The sequence below is a fragment of the Kluyveromyces marxianus genome, chromosome 7 (assembly GCF_001417885.1).
Source record: "Kluyveromyces marxianus DMKU3-1042 DNA, complete genome, chromosome 7".
Classification (NCBI taxonomy): Eukaryota; Fungi; Ascomycota; class Saccharomycetes; order Saccharomycetales; family Saccharomycetaceae; genus Kluyveromyces; species Kluyveromyces marxianus.
In genome coordinates, this window is record NC_036031.1 from 874,461 (window position 1) to 899,873 (window position 25,413).

At 43.4% G+C, this 25,413-nt stretch overlaps 9 protein-coding genes across 9 annotated transcripts; 4 read left to right on the plus strand and 5 right to left on the minus strand.

The window, feature by feature from the left end:
• Positions 1-188: 188 nt before the first annotated feature.
• Positions 189-494, minus strand: MBB1 (Mbb1p; the record flags this gene model as incomplete). Its single annotated transcript, XM_022821686.1, has 1 exon — positions 189-494. The coding sequence occupies one exon, from the start codon at positions 492-494 to the stop codon at positions 189-191; it is 306 nt and encodes a 101-aa protein (XP_022678023.1).
• Positions 495-1,434: 940 nt separating this feature from the next.
• Positions 1,435-4,236, plus strand: FOX2 (bifunctional hydroxyacyl-CoA dehydrogenase/enoyl-CoA hydratase FOX2; the record flags this gene model as incomplete). The annotated part of the gene is made up of 1 exon (XM_022821687.1): positions 1,435-4,236. The coding sequence occupies one exon, from the start codon at positions 1,435-1,437 to the stop codon at positions 4,234-4,236; it is 2,802 nt and encodes a 933-aa protein (XP_022678024.1).
• A 982-nt stretch (positions 4,237-5,218) lies between these two features.
• Positions 5,219-6,478, minus strand: KTR1 (glycosyltransferase family 15 protein; the record flags this gene model as incomplete). The annotated part of the gene is made up of 2 exons (XM_022821688.1): positions 5,219-6,106; positions 6,209-6,478. 2 exons carry the CDS (start codon positions 6,476-6,478, stop codon positions 5,219-5,221), a joined length of 1,158 nt encoding a protein of 385 aa, XP_022678025.1.
• Positions 6,479-7,866: 1,388 nt separating this feature from the next.
• Positions 7,867-12,768, minus strand: KLMA_70428 (uncharacterized protein; the record flags this gene model as incomplete). The annotated part of the gene is made up of 1 exon (XM_022821689.1): positions 7,867-12,768. One exon carries the CDS (start codon positions 12,766-12,768, stop codon positions 7,867-7,869), a length of 4,902 nt encoding a protein of 1,633 aa, XP_022678026.1.
• Positions 12,769-14,669: 1,901 nt separating this feature from the next.
• Positions 14,670-16,388, plus strand: ICL2 (methylisocitrate lyase ICL2; the record flags this gene model as incomplete). The annotated part of the gene is made up of 1 exon (XM_022821690.1): positions 14,670-16,388. The coding sequence occupies one exon, from the start codon at positions 14,670-14,672 to the stop codon at positions 16,386-16,388; it is 1,719 nt and encodes a 572-aa protein (XP_022678027.1).
• Positions 16,389-17,443: 1,055 nt separating this feature from the next.
• Positions 17,444-18,583, plus strand: KLMA_70430 (uncharacterized protein; the record flags this gene model as incomplete). The annotated part of the gene is made up of 1 exon (XM_022821691.1): positions 17,444-18,583. One exon carries the CDS (start codon positions 17,444-17,446, stop codon positions 18,581-18,583), a length of 1,140 nt encoding a protein of 379 aa, XP_022678028.1.
• A 1,248-nt stretch (positions 18,584-19,831) lies between these two features.
• Positions 19,832-21,184, plus strand: KLMA_70431 (uncharacterized protein; the record flags this gene model as incomplete). Its single annotated transcript, XM_022821692.1, has 1 exon — positions 19,832-21,184. One exon carries the CDS (start codon positions 19,832-19,834, stop codon positions 21,182-21,184), a length of 1,353 nt encoding a protein of 450 aa, XP_022678029.1.
• Positions 21,185-21,465: 281 nt separating this feature from the next.
• Positions 21,466-22,536, minus strand: YFH7 (Yfh7p; the record flags this gene model as incomplete). Its single annotated transcript, XM_022821693.1, has 1 exon — positions 21,466-22,536. The coding sequence occupies one exon, from the start codon at positions 22,534-22,536 to the stop codon at positions 21,466-21,468; it is 1,071 nt and encodes a 356-aa protein (XP_022678030.1).
• A 312-nt stretch (positions 22,537-22,848) lies between these two features.
• On the minus strand, positions 22,849-24,921 carry KLMA_70433 (uncharacterized protein; the record flags this gene model as incomplete). Its single annotated transcript, XM_022821694.1, has 1 exon — positions 22,849-24,921. The coding sequence occupies one exon, from the start codon at positions 24,919-24,921 to the stop codon at positions 22,849-22,851; it is 2,073 nt and encodes a 690-aa protein (XP_022678031.1).
• Between the last annotated feature and the right edge of the window lie 492 nt (positions 24,922-25,413).

The following is a 25,413-nucleotide window of genomic DNA, read 5'->3' on the forward strand; positions in this document are numbered from 1 at the left end:
CACAAATTTATAGCATGCAGAAGGTCATAAATCTTGCTTTTCCGCTTGATTTCTCTTGACCATAGACTTAGATATATCCATATCCTCGGCTGTGGAAAACTTTCCTCCATCATAGACTAAAGTGGTGGTGTCGTTAATAATTCTGTAACGATTCTGTAATAGGTGTGAATTTGACCAAGGTGAATCCCCTAGTGAAGCTTTGACAACTCCTCTCTGTTTCTCACCACCTTGTACCCAGGGTACCTGATCTCATCAAACTCTCCCCCAGTGTTGAGGATATCGTAACATCTGAAGACTCCATCTCTCAGCAATAAACGCCAGTGGGGCCGTTCGTCATCAAACAAAACCCAGAACAGGTACCGGGCAGTGCTGTCGCTGTCGTAGTCGTAAAATATTATGCTTCTGTACTCTTCTCTGTCGAGTCTCAATGCGTATCTATAGTTACTTAAATCGCCAATCCAGATTTCGGAGGAAGGTTTTGGGAGGTCGAGCATGGCACTGGTGGTACTTGTGCCACCAGTGGTACCACTAGAACCACTAGTACACACTTTTAAGGCCACTGGTAAGGCCACTGGTAAGGCCCCTGGTATGGCACAACTTATCAAACCCCGGGAAATGGAATTACGTCTGGTGGTTGAAGATATCACTGTGTACGTCACGCCCACCGCTGACGCCGCTGCGTCAGCTTTTACCTTCTTCCCGTCACTAAACTAAGTACAAACACCAAACATAACTATATGGATTCACATATATACAGTCAGCCAGCAGAACACATGCTTTTCTTTTCTCACTGCTGTGTTGTAAAGCTTCCGAGATGTCCTCGGTAGTTATGGTTCTTGAAGAAAACTTTTCCCGCGGGTTTTGGTAAGTCGAGCATGGCACTGGCGGTGGTAGTTTTTTTTGTTAGGCTTGGATCCAGGGTTTTACATCTCCCTTCTCTATTTATCAGAAAAAACTCGTCCCGATTCTTGTCAAGCACCAGGTGACAGGGGCAGAGGGGTCAATATTGAACCCTCGACACTACGTTTTCCAGTTACAATATTTAACGACAGGCCCCTGACACCATGCTGTCCCCTGACACTACAATGTCCCCAGGAAGTTATGGCCCAGGCCCAGGGTCACCCGGACAACCTCTTTCTCCACAAATTCCCAATGCGGTAATGTGTCAAAATCGAGAGGACCCGTTTCTCCAATGCGTCCACTGATGACTTGAGGCCAGCTGTTGGAGAGACGGCATCACTGAGGTGTCACTACTATTCAAGGCCCCCCCTATGGCCCCCAGATTGGTGATTTGGATGAGTTTATACATATAAATGGGGCTATCAGATATGGAATTACCACACATATGGATGCATTCTTGTATTCTTATATTCCCTTCCCTTGGTATAGTACACACACACACATATATATAACCCAGGATACCAACATTAATACATGTCCCTACGCTTCGACAACAGAGTGGTCGTCATTACAGGCGCAGGAGGCGGCCTAGGCAGGGTTTACGCCCTTGAGTACGCCAAACGAGGCGCAAAAGTGGTCGTCAACGATTTAGGAGGTTCGCTCCAGGGCTCTGGAGCAAACTCCAGAGCAGCTGATACCGTGGTACAAGAGATCCAGGCCCTTGGGGCGCATGCAGTCGCAAACTACGACTCGGTAACGGAAAATGCGGAACGGATCGTCCAAACTGCGCTCGATTCGTTCGGTCGCATCGATATAGTCATCAACAACGCAGGCATTCTTAGAGACGCTTCTTTCGCCAAGATGTCGGATCAGGAGTGGGACTCTGTCATTCAGGTGCACTTGCGTGGCGCATACAAGCTTACCAGGGCCGCGTGGCCGCACATGCGTTCGCAGAAGTTCGGGAGAATCGTCAATACTTGTTCCCCCGCTGGACTTTACGGTAACTTTGGCCAAGCGAACTATTCGGCAGCCAAGCTTGGGTTGTTGGGGTTCGCCGAAACTTTGGCCAAAGAGGGGCACAAGCACAATATCAACGTCAATTGCATTGCACCGTTGGCCAGGTCGCGGATGACCGAGGGTTTGGTGCCCGAACACGTCTTGCGGGACTTGGGCCCGGAAAAAGTCGCACCCATGGTGCTCTACTTGACGCACGAACACTCAACAGTGACCAACAGCGTGTTCGAGTTGGCTGCTGGTTTCTACTCGCAAATCAGATGGGAACGGTCCCCGGGCCAGTTGTTTTATCCGGACGTGCAAACATTGACCCCAGAGGTCATATTGTCCAAGTTTGACGAGATCCTCAAGTTCGAGGGTCCCTCGGTGCAGCACCCGGTGCAATTGAACGACTATAATGAATTGATTACAAGGGCCCGCAGGTTGCCAAGGAGTCTGGGGGGTAGTGCCTCTGGCCCCCCAATTCAATCTCTCAGAGGGAAAGTGGCCATTATTACGGGCGCTGGAGGCGGGCTTGGCAGGTCGCACGCAGAATGGTTCGCCAAGTACGGGTGCAAAGTGGTCGTGAACGACATTAAAGACGCCTCGGCGTTCGTTCAAGAGCTCAATGACAAGTATTCCTCCTCCTCCGGTGGTGGTAGAGGAATCGTCGCCGTCGCAGACACTCACGACATCGTGCACGAGGCCCGCGCCGTGGTGCAAACCGCAATTGAAACGTTCGGCCGCGTGGATATCTTGATCAACAACGCAGGTATCCTCAGAGACAGGTCGTTTGCCAAGATGTCCGATCAAGAGTGGGACTCCGTGATCCAGGTGCACTTGTACGCTACGTTTGCGCTCTCGAAAGCCGTGTGGCCGTTCTTCGTCAAGCAGAAGTCCGGATTCATCGTTAACACTACGTCGACCTCGGGTATATACGGTAACTTTGGCCAGGCCAACTACGCGGCTGCCAAGGCAGCCATCCTTGGGTTCTCAAAGACATTGGCCATCGAGGGTGCCAAGTCCGGGATCGTTGTAAACGCCATTGCTCCACATGCGGAAACAGCAATGACCAAGACCATCTTCTCCAGCAAAGAGTTGGGCAATCACTTCGACCCTGGGCTTGTGTCGCCGTTTGTGGTCCTGTTGTGCAGCGACGAGTTGCAGCAGAAACAGGGCAAGACCGCCCCCGCCGCAGCCGCCGCGAGAGGACTTCTATTAGAAGTCGGTGGTGGGTGGTGCGGCAGCACCAGGTGGCAGAGAAGCAGAGGCATTGTCAGTGTCGACGCCAATCCAACTCCGGAGTACTTGCGCGACCACTGGTCGGAACTTACCGATTTCACACAGGGCGGCGCCGTGTACCCAAGCTCGACACAGGAATCGAGCATGCTAATATTACAAGCAGTCCACATGGCCAAGTCCAGGGCTAAGTCCAGGGCTAAGGCCGGGGCCAAGGCGAAGTCCCAGGCCAAATCTAATTCCCCGGGCTTCAAGTTCACCTCTCGAGACGTGATCCTCTACAATATGGGGTTGGGCTCGACCACGCGCGAGTTGCAGTACACGTACGAAAACCATCCGCAATTTCAAGTGCTCCCGACGTTTGCTACAATCCCATTCCTCGCAGACGAGTCGGTGGATATCGGCATGGACCGCTTGGTAGACAATTTCAACTACTCGATGCTCTTGCATGGAGAACAGTACTTCAAGATCAAGAAATTCCCGATACCCACCTCTGGCGAATTGAAGACCAGCGCGAAACCGCTACAAGTGCTAGGCAAACGTGGGAAATCCAAGGCTAGTGCTGCTGTTGTCGTGGCTGCATACGACACGGTAGACGCAAACACAAACGAACCGGTGTTCTACAACGAGGCAACGTTCTTCATCCGCAACGCTGTCGTTCCAGAAAACAAGACCATCAACAAGCTGAAACAAAGGTCGCCATTTGCCCTCAAGAAGTTCGAGACCAGTGGGCTCGGTGCGACGCCCGATTTCGAGGCCGAGATATCTACTTTTGAAGACCAGGCTGCCCTTTATCGGTTGTCCGGAGACTACAACCCATTGCACATCGACCCGCAATTGGCCCGGGCCGTCAAGTTCCCCAAACCAATATTGCACGGTCTATGCACGCTTGGAGTAAGTTGTAAACGACTCGTGGAGAAGTACGGGCCCTTCGATGAGCTAAAGACCAGGTTCACAAACGTCGTTTTCCCTGGCGACAGATTAAAAGTGCGTGCTTGGGAGCGCGAAAACGGCACTGTCATTTTCCAAACTGTCGACTTGAACACGGGCCAAGTCGTCTTGGACAACGCCGCCATCAAGTTGGTGGGCAAGCCCAAGTTGTGATGTTGAAAACTAGAGGTTTTTCACATATATATACATATATTATTTCATATATATATACATGTATATCTGGACGAATAAATAAAAGGGTGGGTCTTGTTGTTAGTTCACCTTCTTCTAAGAATGTTGCATTTCTTTGGAATATATATATTTTATGATGATAATGATATTTGGCATTGATTTGACATTGACGTGTGGCATTCGGTACCGACAATCCGCTTATTGTGGGCTGTCTTCTGGGGCAACTTCATGGACCCAGTGAGAACCCAAGTATGGGATCTTCTTGTAGATTGTATCTTGGAATGTTGGCCAGCCATCAGTGAACACAAACAAACCCCAGGTAGAGGCAGCACCCCAGAACATAAGGTTTGGAGTGTAGCTCTTTAGGTTTTCAAAGGTGATTCTACCAAAGTGGAATGCGGTCTTGCTGGACAATTTAGAAACGTACTGAGAGAAAGAAAAAAAAGGCAGCGCATGCGCATGCACATACACATGTTAGTATACCAGTTCTTGGTTGGGATTGGTAGGTTCATAGAAGTCAAAGATGAGGGGAACAAATCATGCACATGGAGATATCGGCAGAAACCTTTTTTTCCAACTAGCTTTCCAATATCCTCCCCACACTTCCCAGGTTAAACACTCTCGCACATACTGATACCATTGTTGATGATTGATGATTGGATTGGAATGAGAAAATGGCGAGGAAATAGGCTAATGTGTGTATAATTATTCTATATCTGATATATTAAATGTCTATGTTATGTAGTTTTACAACTCGGTTTTTTTTTTTTTTGATATTTTTTTTTTTTTTCTTTGGTATGTGGTATCGTTTCGTACGGCTTCGAGGGCCCGAGATTTTTTTGTGATTGGTTTGTGGTCACGTGTGAGAAAACTAGTGTCACAAGTACCGGTTGTCGCGTTTTTTTAAACTGACGCGTATTATCTGACGCAGTTTGTTTGTCACGTGAGTGTACTAGGACTAGGACTAGAGTCCAGTCCCCTCCACAAGGTACGAGTAGTGTTCCCTGACATGGGCCATCGTGTCTGGACGCGGCAGGTGGTGCACGTCGAAGAACTTCGGGACGCAGCTCCAGCGGTGCCACGTGAAGTCGCGCGACGGACTGCAGGAGCACTTGAGAGCCTCATTCAGTGGTTCGTCCCGAGGACAGTCCTGGTTCGGATTGTGCGCGTACCCGGTATTGGGCACGAAATGGAGCTGGTCTGCATCCAGCAGCAGGCTGAACGCAAGCGTGTGCACTGGGGCGTCGCCCCAGCGCTCATAGAAAAACCCGCCCTTCGAGTCCAGGTACTGGAAGTACGATTCGTAGCCGTAGCTGGGGTCTCTGAATATCTTGAGGTTGGCAATCTCGAAGTTGCTCCAGAAGTGACAGCCGTTGTACGTGGTACCGTTGTCGTCTGAGATGAAATCGAGGTTGTTATGCGGTGACACCAGTTCCGGGTGCAGCTGGAAGAAGTACTCGTACGTGTGTTCCCACAAGGTGGGTATCGTCCTGTGGTCTTCGCCAAGAGACATCGAAAACCCGTACAGTTTGTTGTTGTTCCGCATGTACTGGAACACGTCGTAGTTGATGTCACACTTGAACTTCACGTAGGGCTCGACACGCCAGTAGTGCTCTATGTGTTCGAGCTCCGGCAGCTTGTAGAACAGACCCGAGTTGAACCGACACATGAATCTGTACGACTCGCTGTCCCCATACGAGATGCCTTCCTTGGACATTTTTTCCATCTCCTCTTTGGCCTTCTCGCGGTCGATATTCTCAGGGTAGCTCCAGAACTGTTCAGGTATCGTTATGTACCTGGTTCGGCCACTAACTTTCTCCGTTGTTGCGTCGATGAACTCTTGGGTGAACGGCTTATCGTTCATAAATCACCAATCGTAGTGGAACCGCTTGTTGAACCGTTCTTCAAGCTGGGTAATCGACCTTAGCATCCCAGTGAGTTCCTCATTCCGTACCAGCGACAAGATAATATCGTTGCCCCTACCGTCATTGTACAGTTGGGCAACTTCTGGTTGGACAACTTCGGGCTGTGGAACCTCTGGCTTCGTCTGCGACTGGTTTTGCATCGATCCAAGTTCTGCACCGGGCCTCGATATATTACGTATAATCGTATCCGTATCAACATCAAAGTACATCACGGTCCCAAACATTATCAGTACGATCAGTACCGTGGGAATTAACACGTTTCGAAGCACCCTCCTCGTAAACCGGTTCCTGAAGTACATTCTTGGCGAATTCTTTCTTTAATTCTCCTATCTATCTCACTCTACCCCCGCCAGCTTCTCTGTGTATGTGCGTGTTTATCTTATCTCCAGGCACCTAGCTATCAATATATCACACTCTATACCCGGTATGGTTCCCCTCTACTCATCCAACACTGATCCAAATACCGTTATATTGTCTCGCATTTGTCTCGTATGTATCTCGTATAATGAATGGGAACGGGTTTTTTCCCTTTTCCGTCTGTTTTCACTTTGTTAAAAAAGATCGTCATTTTTTGTTTTCTTAACATAAAGCCGTTCGACATTCTCAACAATGGAGAATGTACAAATACAGAACAGAACACACAAGAAACACCTTATGATCTGACTAGATGTGTAAGTAAGTGGGTGGGATTGAAATTAAGAAAAAGTTCATTTCTATCAATTAAAGTAATTCTAAAGTACATAATATATAAGTAAAAATACGGAATGCAGAGTGTCAGTCAGTCAGCCAGTCAATCATACAGGTTGTAAGAGTGAATTGAATTGAGTTGGGTGGTAATTGATACGCATATAGACGTGATGGGTCCTACAATAAAGAAGCCTTGGAGTCTGGTTCAGAGAATGGATAGGTTTTTTTTTTTTTTTTTATCTTTTTTTTTTGTTTTGTTTTGTTTTGTTTTGTGGGAATATAACACAACATACATGAATAACAACAACGAATATGGGGGATCTGTGCGTCACAAGGTCTTTTTTTTTTCCTTCTGGTCTTGTTTTGTCAATTTAAAATTGACCAAGACACGATGAAGAAGGAAAAAAAAAAAAAAAAAAAAAAAACGGCATATATGTAGCAGTATTGGATGCGTTTAGTCCAAAACAGCGCTGGAAATGCTCAGTCGCTACTGGAGAAAAGTTCCACTGCTTTATATGCAATTTCGAACCCCTTTGGTGATCGTTCAATCCCCTCACAATCAGTTTGTGAATTTTATTTTATTTTATTTTATTTTAATTTGATTTTTTTTTTTTTGTGTTTTAATTTTTAATTTTATTTTGTCGTTTCTCCCAGAGTACTCAAATCAGACAAAATATTATATTGACATCAGACCTTTGAAACCAAAGGAGTCTGGAAACATATAATATTGTCCAGTACTATCATAGGGTAATTTATGTTTTACTGTTGTTGTTATTATTCGTGTTAGTAGTATTCATGTTAGTAGTATTCGTTCTTCACATTATTTTTTATTCTTGTTTTTTTTTTATTTTATTTTACTTTATTTTATTTTTTTTTCGTATCCTCCCTCCCTCTTGTTCCAACACCTTTGGTTTCACTTACCTCTTTCCCCGTCCTTCTATTGCATATCTTTATAGTTAGTTAACTCATGTTGTTTTATGATGGTCTCCCTCCCCACAACTTAAGCAGCGTTGGATTGTTTACTGGCTTGGGCAAACTTAAATGAACACCAACTTGAGTTCTTTTTAGAAAAGTCAAACCATCCAGCAGACTTCTCCGAAGCAGGTGTCTGTACCGTGCTGCTATTTATTGATAATGGAGTAGTTGAAGAAACTACCCCAGAGGCAAACGCTCCTGTATCCGTATTCATATCGTCATTGAACCTTGTAGAGAACGTGGCAGGACATCCAGTCGTTAGTGGTGTTATCGGACTAACTTCTAAGGATTTTGCACCTCCAGTTGATCCGTACCTCACAGAGTCAAAGTATTGTTTTAATTCCTTGTAATCCTCTTCATGATTCTCTGGTCCCTGTCCTTGTCCTTGTCCCTCTACTTCTTCTCCACTTTCACTGTCTGTTCCTTCTTCGTCTTGATCTTCCGTATCGATAGGAACAGATTTCTTGGAAAAGCTCGAAGCAACAGTGCTAAATAATTCTGTAATATTCTCTCCAAGCTGAGCAAACCCAGCCTTGGATTTGACTGAAGATCTTTTGGTTTCAGAATCGGGGCGAGGTGAAGAAGCAGAATATGAAGAAGAACGAGAAGAACGAGAACCAGCGTTCAAAGAGTCAACAATTTTTGGTCCCAATGCTGAATCGTTTAGAGATGTACCACTTCTCATTTTGTCCCTGATAAATCTAGCCCCACAGCTTCTTCCGTAAACGCCAACGGGTTCATCCAACAGTAATGCTGAACTAATGCTAGAATTATTATTCTTTGGTTCAATACGAACATCACATCCATTACCGTCCTCTTCTTGCCTCACTTGTTCTTGTTCTTGTTCTTGTTCTTGCCCTAGACCAAAGTCTTCGTCATCAAATATTTGAGAACTAAACTGTTTGAATTTATCATTGATGTATTGAATATCTTCAATCAACTTACTCTCAACATCAGAATTCAGACTTTTAATATCATCATTAAAAGCAGTTGCTGCTGAAAGACCATTGCCATTGCCATTGCCATTGCCACTCATTCCAACAGTCAAAGTTTGTTCGTTAAAGAGAGATGAAGGAGAAGGAGCAAAGGCAGATGATTTCTTTCTAGATGCATTATGATCATTGTCATCATCACCATTGTCGGTTAATAAGCCAGTAACGTTATCCAAATTGGGCACTCTTCTTCCATCTGTGCTAGGCTCCAGAATGAGACCGCTCATTGCTTCAGATGTTGCATAGTCATCAGCTCCCTCTTCACCCTGCTGCGGCCCGGGATTCGCAACAAAATGTAGTGGGTTCTTGATTGACAACAAATCTTCCGCCTTCTGCTTTCTCACTCTGTAAGATTCGCATTTTGGAATCGATTCCCATGTTAGATACTTGTCGTTCATTGGAATGTTTGCAACGTTTAATGCTTCAAAGCACTTCCTTATATTTCTCCTCTTGTTCATGAGGTACGACATTGCTCTAGATGCAACAAACCTCTTTTGGCCAGATACAACACTCAGAGAAATATCGGATTTCAATGCAGCCTTTAACGCTTCTTCCACTGACTTCTGGCAATTCACCTTGTGGATCTGAATTTCCCTGTTGAAGTATTTTGTCCTTTGTTCCAACATTCTTGAAAGTTCCGCAATTTCAGACTTGTATTTGGAGGACATGGAATCGATCTTTTCCTCAAATTCCACTTTTTGGTCATCGATATAACAGTGCAAAAGCTTATTCTCATTAATGTTGCAGTATTTTTCGAATTTACATTGGTCATAACGAATATGAGTGTTGTGTAACTCTGCTTCTAGGTTGTCGATCACTTCATCTTTATTTGACAATTCATACCTCAACTGTTGGATAATATCATCCTTTTCTAACAAGGCGGCTTCATACTTTGATCTATCCCAAAATCCTAAAGTTCTTTGCCTGTTATCAGGAGTCAATTCGGACATTTCTTGCAACTGCTGTTCATGGGATCTTTTCAAAGATGCAAGTTGTTCATCTTTGACTTTTAATTGTCCTTCAGCAACGGTTAACTTATCCTTTACTTCTTGATATTGCATTTGTTTCGTGTACACTGACTGCGTAAGGTCATCATAGATGCCACCAAGAGACCTTAATTTTTCGCATTCCTTAGCCATTGCACGATACTCTTTCATATTAAGTTCATTTTCTCTCGATCGTTCTTCTTTAAGGTCTAGCTCTTTTAAGGTGCCATGTATTTCTTCTTTCAATTCCAGAATTGTCACAAAGCTTCTATCCAAGGCGGCTTTTAACGCTTCGATTTGAATCTGAGCGTCTTCTCTGTGTTGCTCAATCAGATCCCGCACAAGGCTGTTAGTTGCCATCATGTCTAAGTCAATCCATGTGTACCTGGTTTCACTATAAGCTCTGTAATAAGCCAACATTCCCTGAAGTTCATTTATTTCCTTCTGCATGGCATCAATTCTTTTCTCTTGAGTCCTTTCGAGGGAATTGATCCTTAATTGCATGAAATCGACACCCATCTCGTAGAAAGTCGCCTGCTCACTCAATATCTTGTATTGATTTTTACAGACCCTGGTCTCATCCATTGCAATCTTAGAGACTTTCCACAAGAAAGTAATGGCCTTAGAAAGGTAAGCGTGCAAACTTAATAAAGAAACCTTTAAGTCGTTCCCATCACGAACGTCTAATGGTGCACCCAAAAGTTCAAGCAACCCATTCACTAAGTTCCTGGTACTCTTATCAGGGAATTCCACGGCACCGCAGCTGTAAACACTGCTGCTGCTAGACATATTGGACATTTCAGAATAGCATGAAGTTGAACCTGCAATAGAGACTCTATCATCGAAGATTTCTGCGTTATTATCAATTACTACGTCAGATCTTGTGCCATCAAGGAGCGCCTCCGCATTCTTAGATTTCTTTGTGGTAGAAGGTGGTTCTTGGACATCAATTTCTTGAATTTCAACCCCATCTTCGTCTGCTGATGCAAAATTCACACTGCCTTTACCTGTAACTGTTGGTTTCGTCACCACAAAAGTGTCAGATTTCAACAAATCAGATGAAAACATTTTTTGTAGATCTTCCATAAATCCAGGACCTCTCACTTCATAAGGAACTCCATCGGCTCCTCTCGTTTGAAGATAATCATTATACTCGTCAAAGTAACTGGGATTCTCATTCATGAACATATAAGAAAGTCTGCAATAGTCAGAAATAGTCTTGTTGCTAGAAATAATGCTCTCGGCGAACTTTTCTAGCAAAGATTGCTGTTTGGTAACAAGCGGCTTCTTGCTTTTTCTTTTGCCTTTGCCTTCACTCGTTTCAGAACTATTAGTTTCCAAATTGTCCAGTTCAGTGAATACATTATTTAGATCTGCATTGCTAATACTATCATCCTTTGGTTCAGTTTTTGTTGTGTCAAGTAAATTGAACTTGGTAATCAAACCAGAGTCAACAATTTTGGCATTAGAATTTGCTTTTGCATTTGCTTCTGCAGTTGCCTTTGCCTTTGCCTTTGCCTTTGAATTTGAATTTGACTTTGAATTTGACTTCTTCGTCTTTCTGTTGGTTTCACATGTTGGCTTGGTTGGAGAATTCTTCAAAATCGATTTTGGTACTTGTTGAAGAGTAACCTTCTTTTGCAAAATCGGTTTCTCAAAAATCTCAACTGCCGGTTCATGGCTTTCAAAACCCTTGGAAACGTCCTTCAAACTGGTCGATTTTTCGTCAGCCACTTCAAATCCCCCATTATTTTTCTGTGTACTGCTTGGATAATCGATAAAACTGGAAGAAGCAGATGACGGAGACAATGATGAATCAGCATAATTAGCACAGTTATCTTCCTTACCATTCTCAATAAAGAAGTGAGAATCGGGTTTGACAGTTGCCTGGGAAACCTGGTTCTCGTTAATTGCATAGGTGGATTGGTCAATAATTGGCTTACGAGTTGCTAACTCATCATTGTTCACATTCACATTCAAATTCAAATTCATATTCGCGTTCGCATTCGCATTAGCATTGGCGTTGGCATTAGCATTGGCATACCCACTTGGTCCTGAACCAAGTTCTTCAGTCAAATCAAGAGCCATTGTAGTTGAGTCTGTTCCATCAGGTTGGCCATAATAGTACAGATTTTCAAAATCAATGAAATCTTGATTCAAGTGATTTGAAGTGTCGGCGGCAGCAGGTGCTTTCTTCGTGTTAAAATGGAAGGATTCTTCCGTGTCTTCAATGCACAGTTGTTCTTTCTCTTTTGGTTGTAATTCGTCATTACCGTTATCATATGTGGTTGCATAAAGGATAGAGATATCATTTCCATCCTCACTTCTTGAAATACGCTTAAAAGTGTCGACAACTTTATTGCTGGCACTCGATAGCGACCTTTTCAACCAACCTCTACCAAACCTATGTTCAATTGGAATCGGGTGATGCTCCTCCTCCATTTGATGCTCCATTTGCTCAGCCTGGGAGCCGATGGGCAGTTCGAAGAAAGGCGATTCTTCAGGTTCGTCTAGATCGAAGATTTCACTTTTTCTAGAACACAAAGACAACCTGTTCCTGATCTTATCCCTGGTTGACTGTTTCTCTTGTTCCTTTGGTTCCTTTGGTTCCTTTTGTTCCTTTTGTTTCTCATTTGGTGATAATGGTGTAGCATAAGGGTTGATCATGGCCAAGTTATCAGATCCCCATTTGCTAGGGGATAATTGCTTAGGCTTTTTAACCTTTCCAATTTTTGCACTAGCACTATTCTTTTCGCGCATTGATGATGGTGGTGTCAATAATTTCATGTCCTCCAAGGAGGAGAACACGTAGACATCGGACTTATTTTGGCCCGTTTCCTTTCCGCTGCCAAAATATCCTTTCAAAGCCGCTCTCTTGTGGCCATCGCTGGTAAATATTCTGGACCTCCTTTTAGAGGATTTGGACTCGATTAAGTTAGATTGTTCCATTGTTTTGATTTCCTTTGTTGTTGTGAGTTTTGAATTGAACTAATTGTCTGTTGATTTGAATCTTTGTAACGAAAAACCTTTTCAGAGTTGTTCTTGGGCACTTGCAAACTAACAAATATCTATGAGTCTCGTTACTTTGAGAGGAATGATAATAATGATAATATTATTGGAATTGGAATTGGAATAGAACAAGATTGTTTAAAGGATCCGGTTACAAAAAGTGAAACAAGTGAGTTGTAGAAGGTTTGGGAAGATCGCACAACTGGACGACTATTTATCCTTTTTTTGTTGGTAGTTCAACTTTTGGCAACCTTGCCACAAGAATAAACTATCCCAGAACACAAAAGGGACAACTGTACGTATAACTCTAAGGATATGTGGCAGAAAAAGACCAAGCGACCACAATACTATAACAATCCCAAGAATTCCAATTGATCTGGCATCAAGAAAATTCAGACACCACATACTAACCTACGGACCACAAAGACGTACAGCATTCATGTTTGCAATAACTTATGGAAGTCCGGTTTTAGCTTTGTCTCTAATAGTGCCAAGTGTGGGGTTATGCACTAACAAAACTAAAGAATCAATCTACGACGCGTCACTTCATTACGTCGCGTCACTTTACAACAAGAAGCAGCAGTTCCAGTATGAATACAAGAAGGAGGCGGGAAAAGGAGGGAAAAAAACGACAACAAGAGCTGTTGTATGTCGCCTCCCTCGCCCAGTCAAGTTCTCGCAGAAGCATATCTGTCGCTGTCACAAGACCGTCCCTCACTCATTCAGATGACAATCGGAGTTCTTCTCTCCCTAGTACAGCACCTACCATACCAATATTGTGTCACTGTCGCTGGTATTAATTGCCTCTCTAGAATAAATCCTTTTAAGGGTCTATGGACCTTTTAGCCGCATGTGTGTGTTTCTTCCCTTATCCAACTTTTTAAAAACAACCTATGGCCATATGGCCCAATGGCCCATTAAGCGCAGTTAAATAAAGAGAATGGGGGGAGGGGGGCAAAAATAAAATTAAAAGCGTACTAAAAGAATACCCTAAATCAACGCATCTAAAGCTCATTTCACAGCTCTTTTATGTATTCTTTTCAAACCCTCAGCGTCTAATTTTTTTTCCCTTATTATTTGTTTCCCACGCCCCTAATTTAAAATATATTGATTTTTAAATTACACTTCGAAATCCGGAATCACAGAAACATTAACGGCGGCTAAGTTCCCCCTTTGCGACCCCTCTGGACTTTCGTTCCTAATGGCGATGTCGGCGGCGGCGGCGAATATATACCATCACGAACAAGTTTCTTTTTCAGTGTCTTCACATTATGTGGGGAAACGGACTCCGCGCAGAAGGTGTCGTAGTAACGGACAAAAGAGAGAAAGAAAAAAAGCGGAGATGGGATCCCAAAATGGCAACTCTCACAATATACCGTAGAAATGTCGAATAAGCGTAGGCCCCATAAAGCGATGATCACATTTATGTTGATGATCATAATAAAGGATTCTTAGGGAACTTAAAGGTTTGCTTTTTTTTTTACAGTTGGGATGTTGTGTGATATGATGATATCGTTTGCTTTACTGTTTAGAAGAATGCGCTGATTATTCTATATTTCCTTGTTTGAGGAGTTTCCTGGATACGGTCAGTGTAACGATGACTGGCTGGCGGCCGATTATCGGTGGTCAGTCATTTGTTGCCTTGAATTCAAAGCCGTGAATAGAATAGAAGGGCCCTTTAAACTCTCGTATATAAGATGAGCAATAAGTATTAAGTAAAAAAAAGTATCATTGATGAAAGGGTCCTTCCATACTACTTGGCTATTTCTATTAGTGTGAATGGTGTTATTTGATCGTTATTCGGTAGCAGCAGCAACATTAAAAGAGAGAGACACAAGACGATGATGAGTGTCAATGCTCTTAATTTAAGTAGAAAGTGTGGAGTGCCCGTGATGACAAGAGGCTTCAGCAGTATATCCAAGTTTCCAAAGGTTAAAGACGGTCAAGTGGAAGAGTTCCTCGATACCCAGGCGAAGGAAATCTCTGAATGGTGGGAGAGTGAACGGTTCAAGAATATTAAAAGGACGTATACGCCTCTCGATGTGGCTAAACACCGTGGTTCTTTTGGGAATGATGTGACTTACCCATCTTCGATTCAAGCCAAGAGGCTTTTTGACACTTTAGAGTATAAGTTTCAGAACCGTTTGCCAGTTCACACGTTGGGGGTGATTGATCCGGTGCAAATGTCTCAGCTAGCTAGATGTGATGGTATTGATGTTGCTTATATCTCTGGGTGGGCATGTTCATCTACGATGGTTGGTTCGACAAACGAGGTGTCGCCAGATTTTGGTGATTATCCGTACGACACCGTTCCAAACCAGGTGGAACGGATCTTTAAGGCACAGCAAATGCATGACAGAAAGCAGTTGTTGAAGTTTTCCGAGACAGGAGAGGCTAGCAATAGGGTAGATTACTTGAAGCCCATTATTGCTGATGCTGATATGGGCCATGGTGGTACTACCACTGTGATGAAACTAGCCAAGCTATTTGCTGAGAAAGGTGCCGCAGGGATTCATCTTGAAGATCAGTTGCACGGTGGGAAGAGGTGTGGACATTTGGGCGGTGCTGTCATTGTGCCTACCAGCACGCACATCTCTAGGCTTGTTGCTACGAGATTGCAGTGGGATATAATGGGTACTGAGAATCTTGTTATTGCTAGAACAGATTCTTGCAACTCGAAGTTGTTGAGTAGCAATGTTGATCCAAGAGACCATGAGCATATTCAAGGTGTCATTACCAAGGACGCAAAACCATGGAGTGAAATTCTGTGTGAGTTGGAAAATGCCGATGCGTCTTCGGCTGAGATAAGCCAAGCAGAAGCAAGCTGGTATGCCAATAACAAGCTATTCACGTTTGAAGAGGCGGTGGAACAGCAGCTTTCTGAGTCAAAGGTCAGTGCTTTCAAGAAAGAGTGTGAGAAGTTCTTGCAATCGAACAACAAGGGGTACATTTCCATCAAAGAGTACAAGTCGATTGCTAGGTCTGTTAACGGTGGTTCCGACATTGTCTTCGACTGGGATGCACCAAGAACAAAAGAAGGGTTCTACATGTTCAAAGGTGGTATGAAAGCAGCTATTCAGAGATCATTGGCATTTTCTCCATATGCTGATTTGTTATGGTTAGAGACAAAGACACCGGACTTGGCCCAAGCCAAATCCTTTTCCAAATTGATCCACGATAAGTACCCACATGCGAAGTTGGTATACAACCTATCTCCAAGTTTCAACTGGAGCGCACATGGATACAATGACCAACAACTCCAAAGCTTTATTTGGGATCTTGCCAAGGAAGGGTTTGTCTTGCAATTGGTATCTCTAGCTGGATTGCACACCGATGCGTCTTCGTTCTGGAAATTGGCCAAGAGGTATCAGACTGAAGGTATGAGGGCATACGTTGAGGAAGTACAAAGACCTGAGAAGGAAAGTGGTTGTGATGTTCTAACTCACCAGCAATGGTCTGGTGCAGAGTATGTCGATTCCATTATGCAATTGGTTCAAAACGGGTCCAGTTCTCAGACTTTGAGCACTAAAGGTGACAGCTTTACTGAGACCCAGTTTTGAAGAGTAAGTATCTAGTTAGTTAGTTTGTTAGTTACTAACAAAGTAAAATAACAGCTCTCAACTTTATATACATAGACCTAGTCAAAGAGATATAATTTCTTCATAAAAAGAGCTATTATGAGTATGAAAACGAGATATTCATATCCATATCAATGAAGTAAAAAAGTATACATCAAGAAAATGGGGCGGGAACTACAATGCTGCTGTTGCAGGCTGCAGGCTGCAGGCTGCGCCTAAAAAAAAAAAAAAAAAAAAAAACGCATCGCTCACTGAATTACATTTTGGCGCGCATCTAATAACAAAATGATGTTTGTCAGATGCGTTCCATATTTGGTCCCAGTTTCGCGAGGAACTAACTTCCATGGCGAATGTGTAATGGATAACATTTGCCATGGCTGCATTCAATAAAGCACATTTAGACGCGCAAGTTTGACTTATGTGCGATGCGGTCCACATTTTCACCAAAAATGCGCAAAACAAAAAAAAAAAAAAAAAAAAAAAAAATTAATTCAGAAGTAGCTACTTTGCCATTAATGATTTTTTTTTTTTTGCATATGCGTTAGCAGGCGATTTTGTTTGTCAAACGCATTCTGTGTGTTTTTGTTTCTTTTTTTTACTAAACAGCGCTTGATTTCGCATTATAACAGTGTGTATTTTTCTTTGGCTGCAATTCATTTTTTGTGCATTTTCGCTTGTTCACCTTCTTTTCATATTTTTTTGCAATTATTTTTTGGTTTAAATAGCGATTTATTTTGAACAAAGAAAAATATCGTGCGTTTTTTTTTTCTGTTTTTCCTGCTTTGCCCCCATCTTCTGAGCGCGTTATATATACATACAAACTTTTTTTTTTTATTAGGCGATAAAATACATCAATTACAGTATAAATAAATAAATAAAAAATAAAAAAAAAAACAATTTTAAGGTATACAGGACATATACCAAGAACCGCCGAAGTCTGTAAACCACTCTTGTTGAGCTTCATATAGGTAACTGGTGGTTTTTAGCAAAGTATAGGTGTACAACTTCAACTTCAGTGTGAGAAAACACCAGTTACGATGATTTGGACGTATGAAATGGATCTTGCGCTATGCAAGCTTGTGTATATGAACAGTCCGGAGATATTGATTGAAGGTATTAGAGATAGAAGGAAGAATTACCACAGTGTGTTGAATGAGTTCAACAAGCAGTTTAGACTTCAGGTGAAACAGCCACGTACTGTAAGGGCGCGGTTTGAAAGGTTACTTTTGGACTATAAGAGCCGAGCCAAGACCAAGTTTGCGCCAAAGGGAAGGGAATCGGAGATCGATATGCTTATGAAAACGTTGGTGACTATGGAGGCAGAGTACTATGAAAATAACAAGCTACCGGTTAGCAGACCATCTAGTGTAGAAAGCATTAATGTTTTGACATCTGGAGCAATGATGGAAAAGGCCATTGATGCTTTGAAAGAAGTTTCGCAGGATGAACTTGGAGCCAAGAATGCGGCTGCTGCTACTCAGATATCGCCAAAACTAAAAGATATAACCAAGAGTCAGAACACCCTTCGGAGTAAAAAGTCTTCTGGTACTACCAACAGTAATGCTAGTGGTACAAATACCAATGATTGGAGCAATGACAATGAAGAGAATAACATATTTGCGAACTACGCTTCTTCAGGACGAAGTTTCGGGACGAAAAAGGGTATCAATGTGACAAAAAACAAGTACCAAGATTCTATGAACGGTGACAATGGCACTAGTGACGGAAATCTGGACGAAAATGATGATGATGATGATGATGATGACGACGACGGCGAGGATGAAAACGAAGACGAATATTCTACACCAACGCTACAGCCCAAACTGAAAAAAGTGCGGCACAACACTGTACCGGAATCCCAACCTTTCACCATTACCAACTATTTCTCCGACAACAAGACCTTCATAATGAATGGAGATGGCGGGACACAGCAATGGGCCGGGAAGTCGGACTTGCACCAGGTGACTCAAAGGGTTCAGGGAGACTTAGAAAACGTGAAACACGATGTTCAAGAACTTTCTGTCTTGTCGAAAAGGATAGCAGCTATCCTAGAAAGAGTCACTGGAATGGATAGCACGGGCACATCGAACAATAATGGCGCACATACTGCTTCGCTAAATGGAACTGGAACTGGAACTGGAAACGGAAATCCCAGTCCCAACTCCAGCCCACAGTAACCAACCCAACCCTTCTCCTTCCTACTACTCTACTCTACCATACTCTATAGACGTTGCTATTGGGCCCCACCACTAATACTAGACTTGTGCTATATAATTACCGCTGTATACCGCTTGATCTTATAATTGCTAAAGGTATATTTAGAAGCTATTGAGTTTACGAGGGGAAAGTAACGACACATAGTAGTACTAGTACTAGCATATTAGCAGTAGGTGGGAGTCTCCCTCTCCGCCCGATGATTTCTTCACTCTTCGTTCCTCGCTCGCTCCTGGAACCCCCCGGCTCCTGTCTCTCCTCGCTCCTTCCCCATATAACGCGATTCTGCAAAAATACGTAATGCCCAAATCTGCGGTCTCTGTCTCTCTCTTTTTTTTTTTTTTTTTTTTTCCTCTCTGGTGTTACACTTTTGCCGAGAAATTTCTTATGCACACACATTTCCTCACATTTCCTCACAATTATGGGAACACTAATCGCTATGCCTGTGCTTTAGCACATCTCTACTAGGAAACAAGAAAACAAGAAAACCAAAATAAAAAAAAAAGAGGCACTACGTGGTACTACTGCGCTTTTTCTCGCAAAATATCATTTACATTCGCTTTATTACACATCCACACAAATTTACAGGGGCAGCCGATTTTTCCCCCCCTTACCCCTAAGATTACACTGCACACAAACACGCGCCTAAAACACATACATTTTTCTTTCCCAAAAAGAAAATCAAATAAAAATTATTGGGAAAATGCGTGTTTATGTGCAGCGTGAGTTTTTGATGCCGTCTTTTTGAACATTTGTTGTTTTTCTCGCTTTTTTTCCCATTATTTTTTTTTTTTTTGTTGTTTTAGTTTTTCTGCTTCTATTTTTCATCTGTTTCTGGGACATGCGTGGCTGGAGCCAAGAGACCCAAGGCTTTCGAGATCCTAAAAATCTATAAAACCACTGGAAATCGCAGTACGAAACCAGATCACTTGTGACATATTTGACACAAGCACGCTGGACTTCAAGGAATATAACTAGTGCATACGCCTGTGTTTGCAGCTGAGTTTCCATATACTTGCTCTAGTGTTTCGGTTGGGAGACGTAGGCAAAAAGACCACACACCGGAGTTTAATTATTTTGTGTGTGATCTAAGGTAATAATATACTGGATATAACAACAACAAGAAGAAGTGAGAAAAGACCAAAGCTGAGTGATCTGGTGGGTAGTTTAGGTTGTTTGTGTGTGTTTTTCATTTCATTTCATTTCATACAATGCAGGTACCTTGCGAGTTAAGGTCTGGTTTGGAGACGTATCGTCTCAAGTCTGTGTTGGGAAACGATAACGGTAGCGTCATTTATTGTGCGCAGAATAGTAATGGCTCGAACCTTGTTCTGGTGGAAACGAACAAGTTGCTTGCAGCCAACCAGAAGAAGCAGCGTCGGGATGGATACAAGGATAGATTTTACGATGAGCAGCGCACCCGGACGTTTACTGTGTACGGACAGGAGTACTTGAGTATGGAAGGTGACAATTACTTTGACTATTCTACTGATGACGTCTCGTCTTCTGGGTCACGTGACACGTACGATAGCGACCATAGCAGAAGTCCTGTTGGCGATGCGAAGGGCCAAGGCGCGGGCAAGGGCAAGGGCACGGTCGGGCAACTAGAGGATGTTGCTGGGGACCAGCACATTGTGTTTAACGATAGTGCGGAAATGAAGCCGTGTAATAATGTGCTGGCGAGACTGAAATGTAAACATGTTATGCGGACTCCGATGCAGAAGATCTCGCGTCCAGAGGAAGAAGAAGAAGAGGACGATGACGATGATGATGACGATGATGACGAGGAAGATGAGGACCAGGAGGAGGAGGAGGACGAGGACCAGGAGGAGGAGGACGATGACGATGACGATGGCCAGTCTGGAAGCCTGCCAAAATTTAAAGGCTACGAGCCAACATCTATTTTGAGCAAGTCTACGGATGCCCAAGCCTCGATCAATATAGCAGAAGCCTCGCATCCCAAGGCTAGCAACGAAACAAAGAAGAGAGCTATGAGTTTCCCAAGGACTCCAATTCCAAAGGTCTTCTCCGAGTCAGAGCAAAGCGAGGAGGAGGAGGAGGAAGAAGAAGAAGAAGAAGAAGAAGATATTGACGATAGTTCTTTGGAGATGAAACGGACCGTCAAGAAAAAACTAAACGATTCCAGAGAATACATTACAAAATCGCTCAAGGATGACGATGACGATCTAAGCGAATTCAGTTCGACAAGCAACATTAACCATACCGGCGGGGACTCCGCAACTGACATAAATTTCGTTTCCCCAAGCGTTTTCCTGAGCGAAATACCACACAGAAGACCAGTAGAGAGCAGGTTCCAAGTACGACACGTCGATAGAGTGGAGGACGAACCAGTTCGGCCTTATCCACGCCCCTCGTTCTTGGAACACGTAAGAAGAAGTAGTTCTAACAATACCAATACTCACATACCAGAATCAGATAACTCATCGAGAAACCGTTCTAAGTCATTGAATACCAAGTGTGGCATGGAACTCAATTTCCATCTTGATAGTTCCAAAATGTTGAACAGAAGGAAAACAAAAGCCTCTCTGGAAAGACTCACTTAACGGAATAAAAAAGGTGGGCATACATAACATACATCAACACTGAACTCTTTTTTAGTTTGGCTATACACTATATGCAAGAAAAGGGACAACACGAACAACATCCACCTACATACATACATCTTATGTTGGCGGACGGGTATCCGCATTCTATCATTGGTTACTGTTATCATTATTTTTCTTTCACTATATCTTTTATTGATCTTGTTTTTAGGTTTTGTACACATCATTAATTTAATACACACACATTTTTGCATACTAATAAGCCCAATATACCTCATTAATCAATCGTTCCTAATATCAATAATATGATTCTGCTTGTCAGGGATCTTGTCTCTAAGAGATTTAGATTGAATTAGTCTACCATTCAACAGATCATTGCTTCTAAACCGCTCTATACCTTCCTGAATAGTTGAGCATATTCCAGCTTTTACATGTCTCTTAGCGACTCTTTGTTCAATCACTTCCTCATCAGTTACTATATTCCAGAATAAGTACGCGTCCGTGCTGGCAATGTTTTCGTAAATGTGACTCCAGTTCTCCTGGTCCAAGAGCAGATACAAACCTTCGATTATTACAATTCGGGTATAGTTAGGCACTGAATGCTGTTCGGGAGTCGGGTCTTTTAGTGCATGGTCAAACCCAGGAAATACCACTTCGGGAACATTAACGAAGCTGCTGGTCACCTTCGCAAACAAATCATCTTTGACAGGTGGGGTCCTGGATATTTTCTCGGATGAAGAGCTATTATTGTCGTCATGCAAAGTGCATGTTTTGCACAAAACACGACACAACTCTAAAAAGTTATTACTGTCAAACGTTGGGGGAGAACCACGACGACGATGTGCCATTTCCGGATCTCTAAAGCAATCCAGATGTTTCCTCGAAAGATGGAATCCATCCATCACTACCGTTTGAGCAATAGCTGGCTTCGCAACGGTTAGAGTAGATATATTATGTCTTGTTCTTATCTTGAATGCATTATCCTTTCCACCTCTTCCCATCACAGTAATCGACCCGTCTACATTCGAAATCTTGACAGGCTTGAAGCTAGTGTCTTCAACATGAGAGTAGAAACCATGATCAATTTCTTCACGAGTCTTGGCATCTGCCTCTGCCAAATCGTCCACCAAATGTATATCTTCTTTCAATTCTTTAACATGAGTTTCAGTAATATCATGACTCCTCAAATATTCATAGTATCGTTCATTAATTTCATCCTGCAACCTTTCTGCAATGGTCGATTTACCAGATCCCGGTGCACCAACAATTCCAATTAAAACTCTGTAATTCTTGTCAATATTCTGATGAAGTAAATCCAACGCTTGATCTGCAAGGGAATGGACGTTCTCCATGTTTGGTTACTCGCTAGAAGCCTCAATTGTCTCCGTAACAACCTTCAGTATCTCTCAAAGGTTCTCTCTGCGACTAAATCTCGACTAAAATCACCTATATCCAGTTTTAAGGTATGACTTATTTTATAAAACCTTTAATATTATCAGAGAATTGTAGCAGTAAACGATATACATCTCTATAAAAACGAGTGAAATAAAGATAAAGTGAAGTGAAATAATAAAAAGAAAACCATTACATAAACTATTATATGATGATTCGATACTTTTAAGAGTCTATAAAGCGGGGATTACATATCCGGTGGTCTTTCCCCTTCATATCAGCTGTTCAAGTAGATCACAAAGCAGTGTTCTTAGTATTGTGTCGCCGTTGAGATGTTTAAAAGAATACAAGTGTGATTCTTTTATCGAGTTTAGTGACAGTTTTCTGTTGTTGAGTGGTTTCACGAAACTCTGGATAGATGAGTTGCTCTCACAGTCACTATTTGGATCGTTGACCAGCGTTGAAGTTCCTATGGTTAGCGTGGTTCCTGTTCCAGAAACAGAATCGGCATTTCCAGATATACTCTCTAAGATTCTTTCCGATAGGAGCATGAAGATTTCTTTCTGCATGATGGCAATAGGGAACTGTTCGGCCAAATTCAGCAACATGCGCTCGTATAGCTTGATTACCGCTATTGATATTTCGAGGTCGTGCAGTTGATTTTTGCTTGGGGTCAATTTCAACTTCCTGTCCAGCCAAATGCAATACATATAAGTGACACCGGCGACGAACAACGAATGCACTGTTGTTAGCGGATCGAGGTTGTTTGACAACGGCAGTAGTGATGGGCACAGTACATCGTTGTAGCATGAGCTAATTTCGGAAGCCGAATTGCGAAGCACTTGGAACCATTCGACAGCCTCGTTCGTTAGCGTGTTTTGTTCTATCTGCAAAAGCACTGGTCTTAGAAGCCATATGACCGATTGATGGTAGCTTATCCTAGCCCATTTATTCAAATCTTTTGTGTTTGGGACAGCATTTTTCCACTCTCCCAGCTCCAGCAGTATCTGTTGTCTGGTCTGGTTAACCTCGTCTTCGTTATCCAGAAACTTTCTGGGGCCAAACACGCACATACAAATGGAAGACTGGATCCTTCGGAGCTTGAACATCTGAATGACACCGGAATTGGAAGAAGAAGGCGCTTTTCCACCCTCCTGCTGCGCTTCTTCTTCTTCTTCAGGCTCTTCTTCGGGCAACGGTGCGTCAATATCCACATCAGAGATGCAAAAAGGCCTCCCAACGGTCATCGCTATCAATCTTTCAATGCTATATGCGCACCAAAATACGGTAGACCTCAAATTCTGCAACACATGTTGCTCCAAGCCATCCACCATCCCTCTGGGGGAGCCCAGTTTTCTGTGTAAATCCAGAGCAACTGCTGTTCGTACCGTTACGCCAGCTAGATGCCATAATTTATCGTAGCTCTCATCCAGCTTGTCAGTGGGCTTCACTAGTAACCGAATCGTCAACAAGAGACACAATTGCACGCTACGGACGCTATTACCATCCAGTGTCGAGTACCCGTGTTCAAGGGCAATTGAATAGAACTTGGAAGCGCTGTTTCTCTCCTCTGGAACCTCGCTCATCTCTGCTGCTATCGCTAGAATCAAGTACACAAATGTAGTAGCCTCTGCTTCGACAGTCTCTTGTTGGAACACTTTCTTGAAGCATTCTAGCACCCACGGCCAGTCCAAAAAAGGGTACCGCCGTTGAACTCGATCCTTATACAATTCCAGAAGCTTGTGTCCCGTTTCATAACTCGGTTTCGGGTTTGCTGCTCCTCCTGTAGACCCAGTTCCAATCCCAAACGACGGTACGTTATTAACGTGCCAATATGTCTTGGTGAACAGCTTTGGGATGAGAAGTTCGACATTCTGCCTTGGACTTTGATCCCGCCTCTCACCCTCAGACTCAAGCCTGGCCACCTTGGCCTCCAGCTTCTCGATATAATCCCGTGGTAACTCTCGTCCAGTAACACTGTCCACAAACGTACACGGAATACCAGCATTCACGCACGCTCCACACCGTGGGAACCCACCGTCGCACCTTTTCCGCCGTTTCTTGCAGAAACAGCACGCAACCCCATGGTTCTTGCGTCTCTTCTTGACAACACCGTCCTCCTTCGTCCGCCCATTGCCAATTACCTTGCTGCTGCTGCTGCTGCTGCTACTGCTGTTACTGTCGCTACCACTGTGTTTGTCACGTGACTTATCTTCTTCTCCTTCTACTTCTACTTCTACTTCCTGTTCCCGTGCTTCCTTCTTCACCAGCGAGTCCCTCTCGGCCATAGCACCCTCATCCTCGCCTTTGTTCGCTGTTTCCTTGCCCTTGCTCAGCATCACCATCTTGCACCCTCCATCAGTCTTTTCTTTCCAATACCCAGCAAACGCTTCTTCACAACCTCAATGCTGAACCTATCAATCGTCCCAATTCACCTTCCGAAATCGTCCATCTCCAAACCTACTGTTCATAAATCATATATACTATTACAATTGATCCCACTTTGTGTCTCACCTCGGGTCCCACCTCGCTTGCTCGCTCTCAGCCCACCCAATAGCCACGTTCTCATTGTGTTGATAGCTTATCCATGCGCTTTTTCCTTATCAAAGGCTTTTTAGATAAGAAAGATAACCAAACCGTAAACAAAGAAAAAATTCCTCGAGACGGAAAGTTCCTACCGCAGCGCATAAGACAAAGGTGGTTTCGCCAGTCGTTCAGTTACCGTATTGGGAGCGAGGGTACAGAGGGATAAGAGACGGGTGTCAATGTGATCGCCGCTAACGGCAATTGAAAGCATCGTTTTTGTTTTTTTGGCAATGTTGCACAGTGTGCTGTAC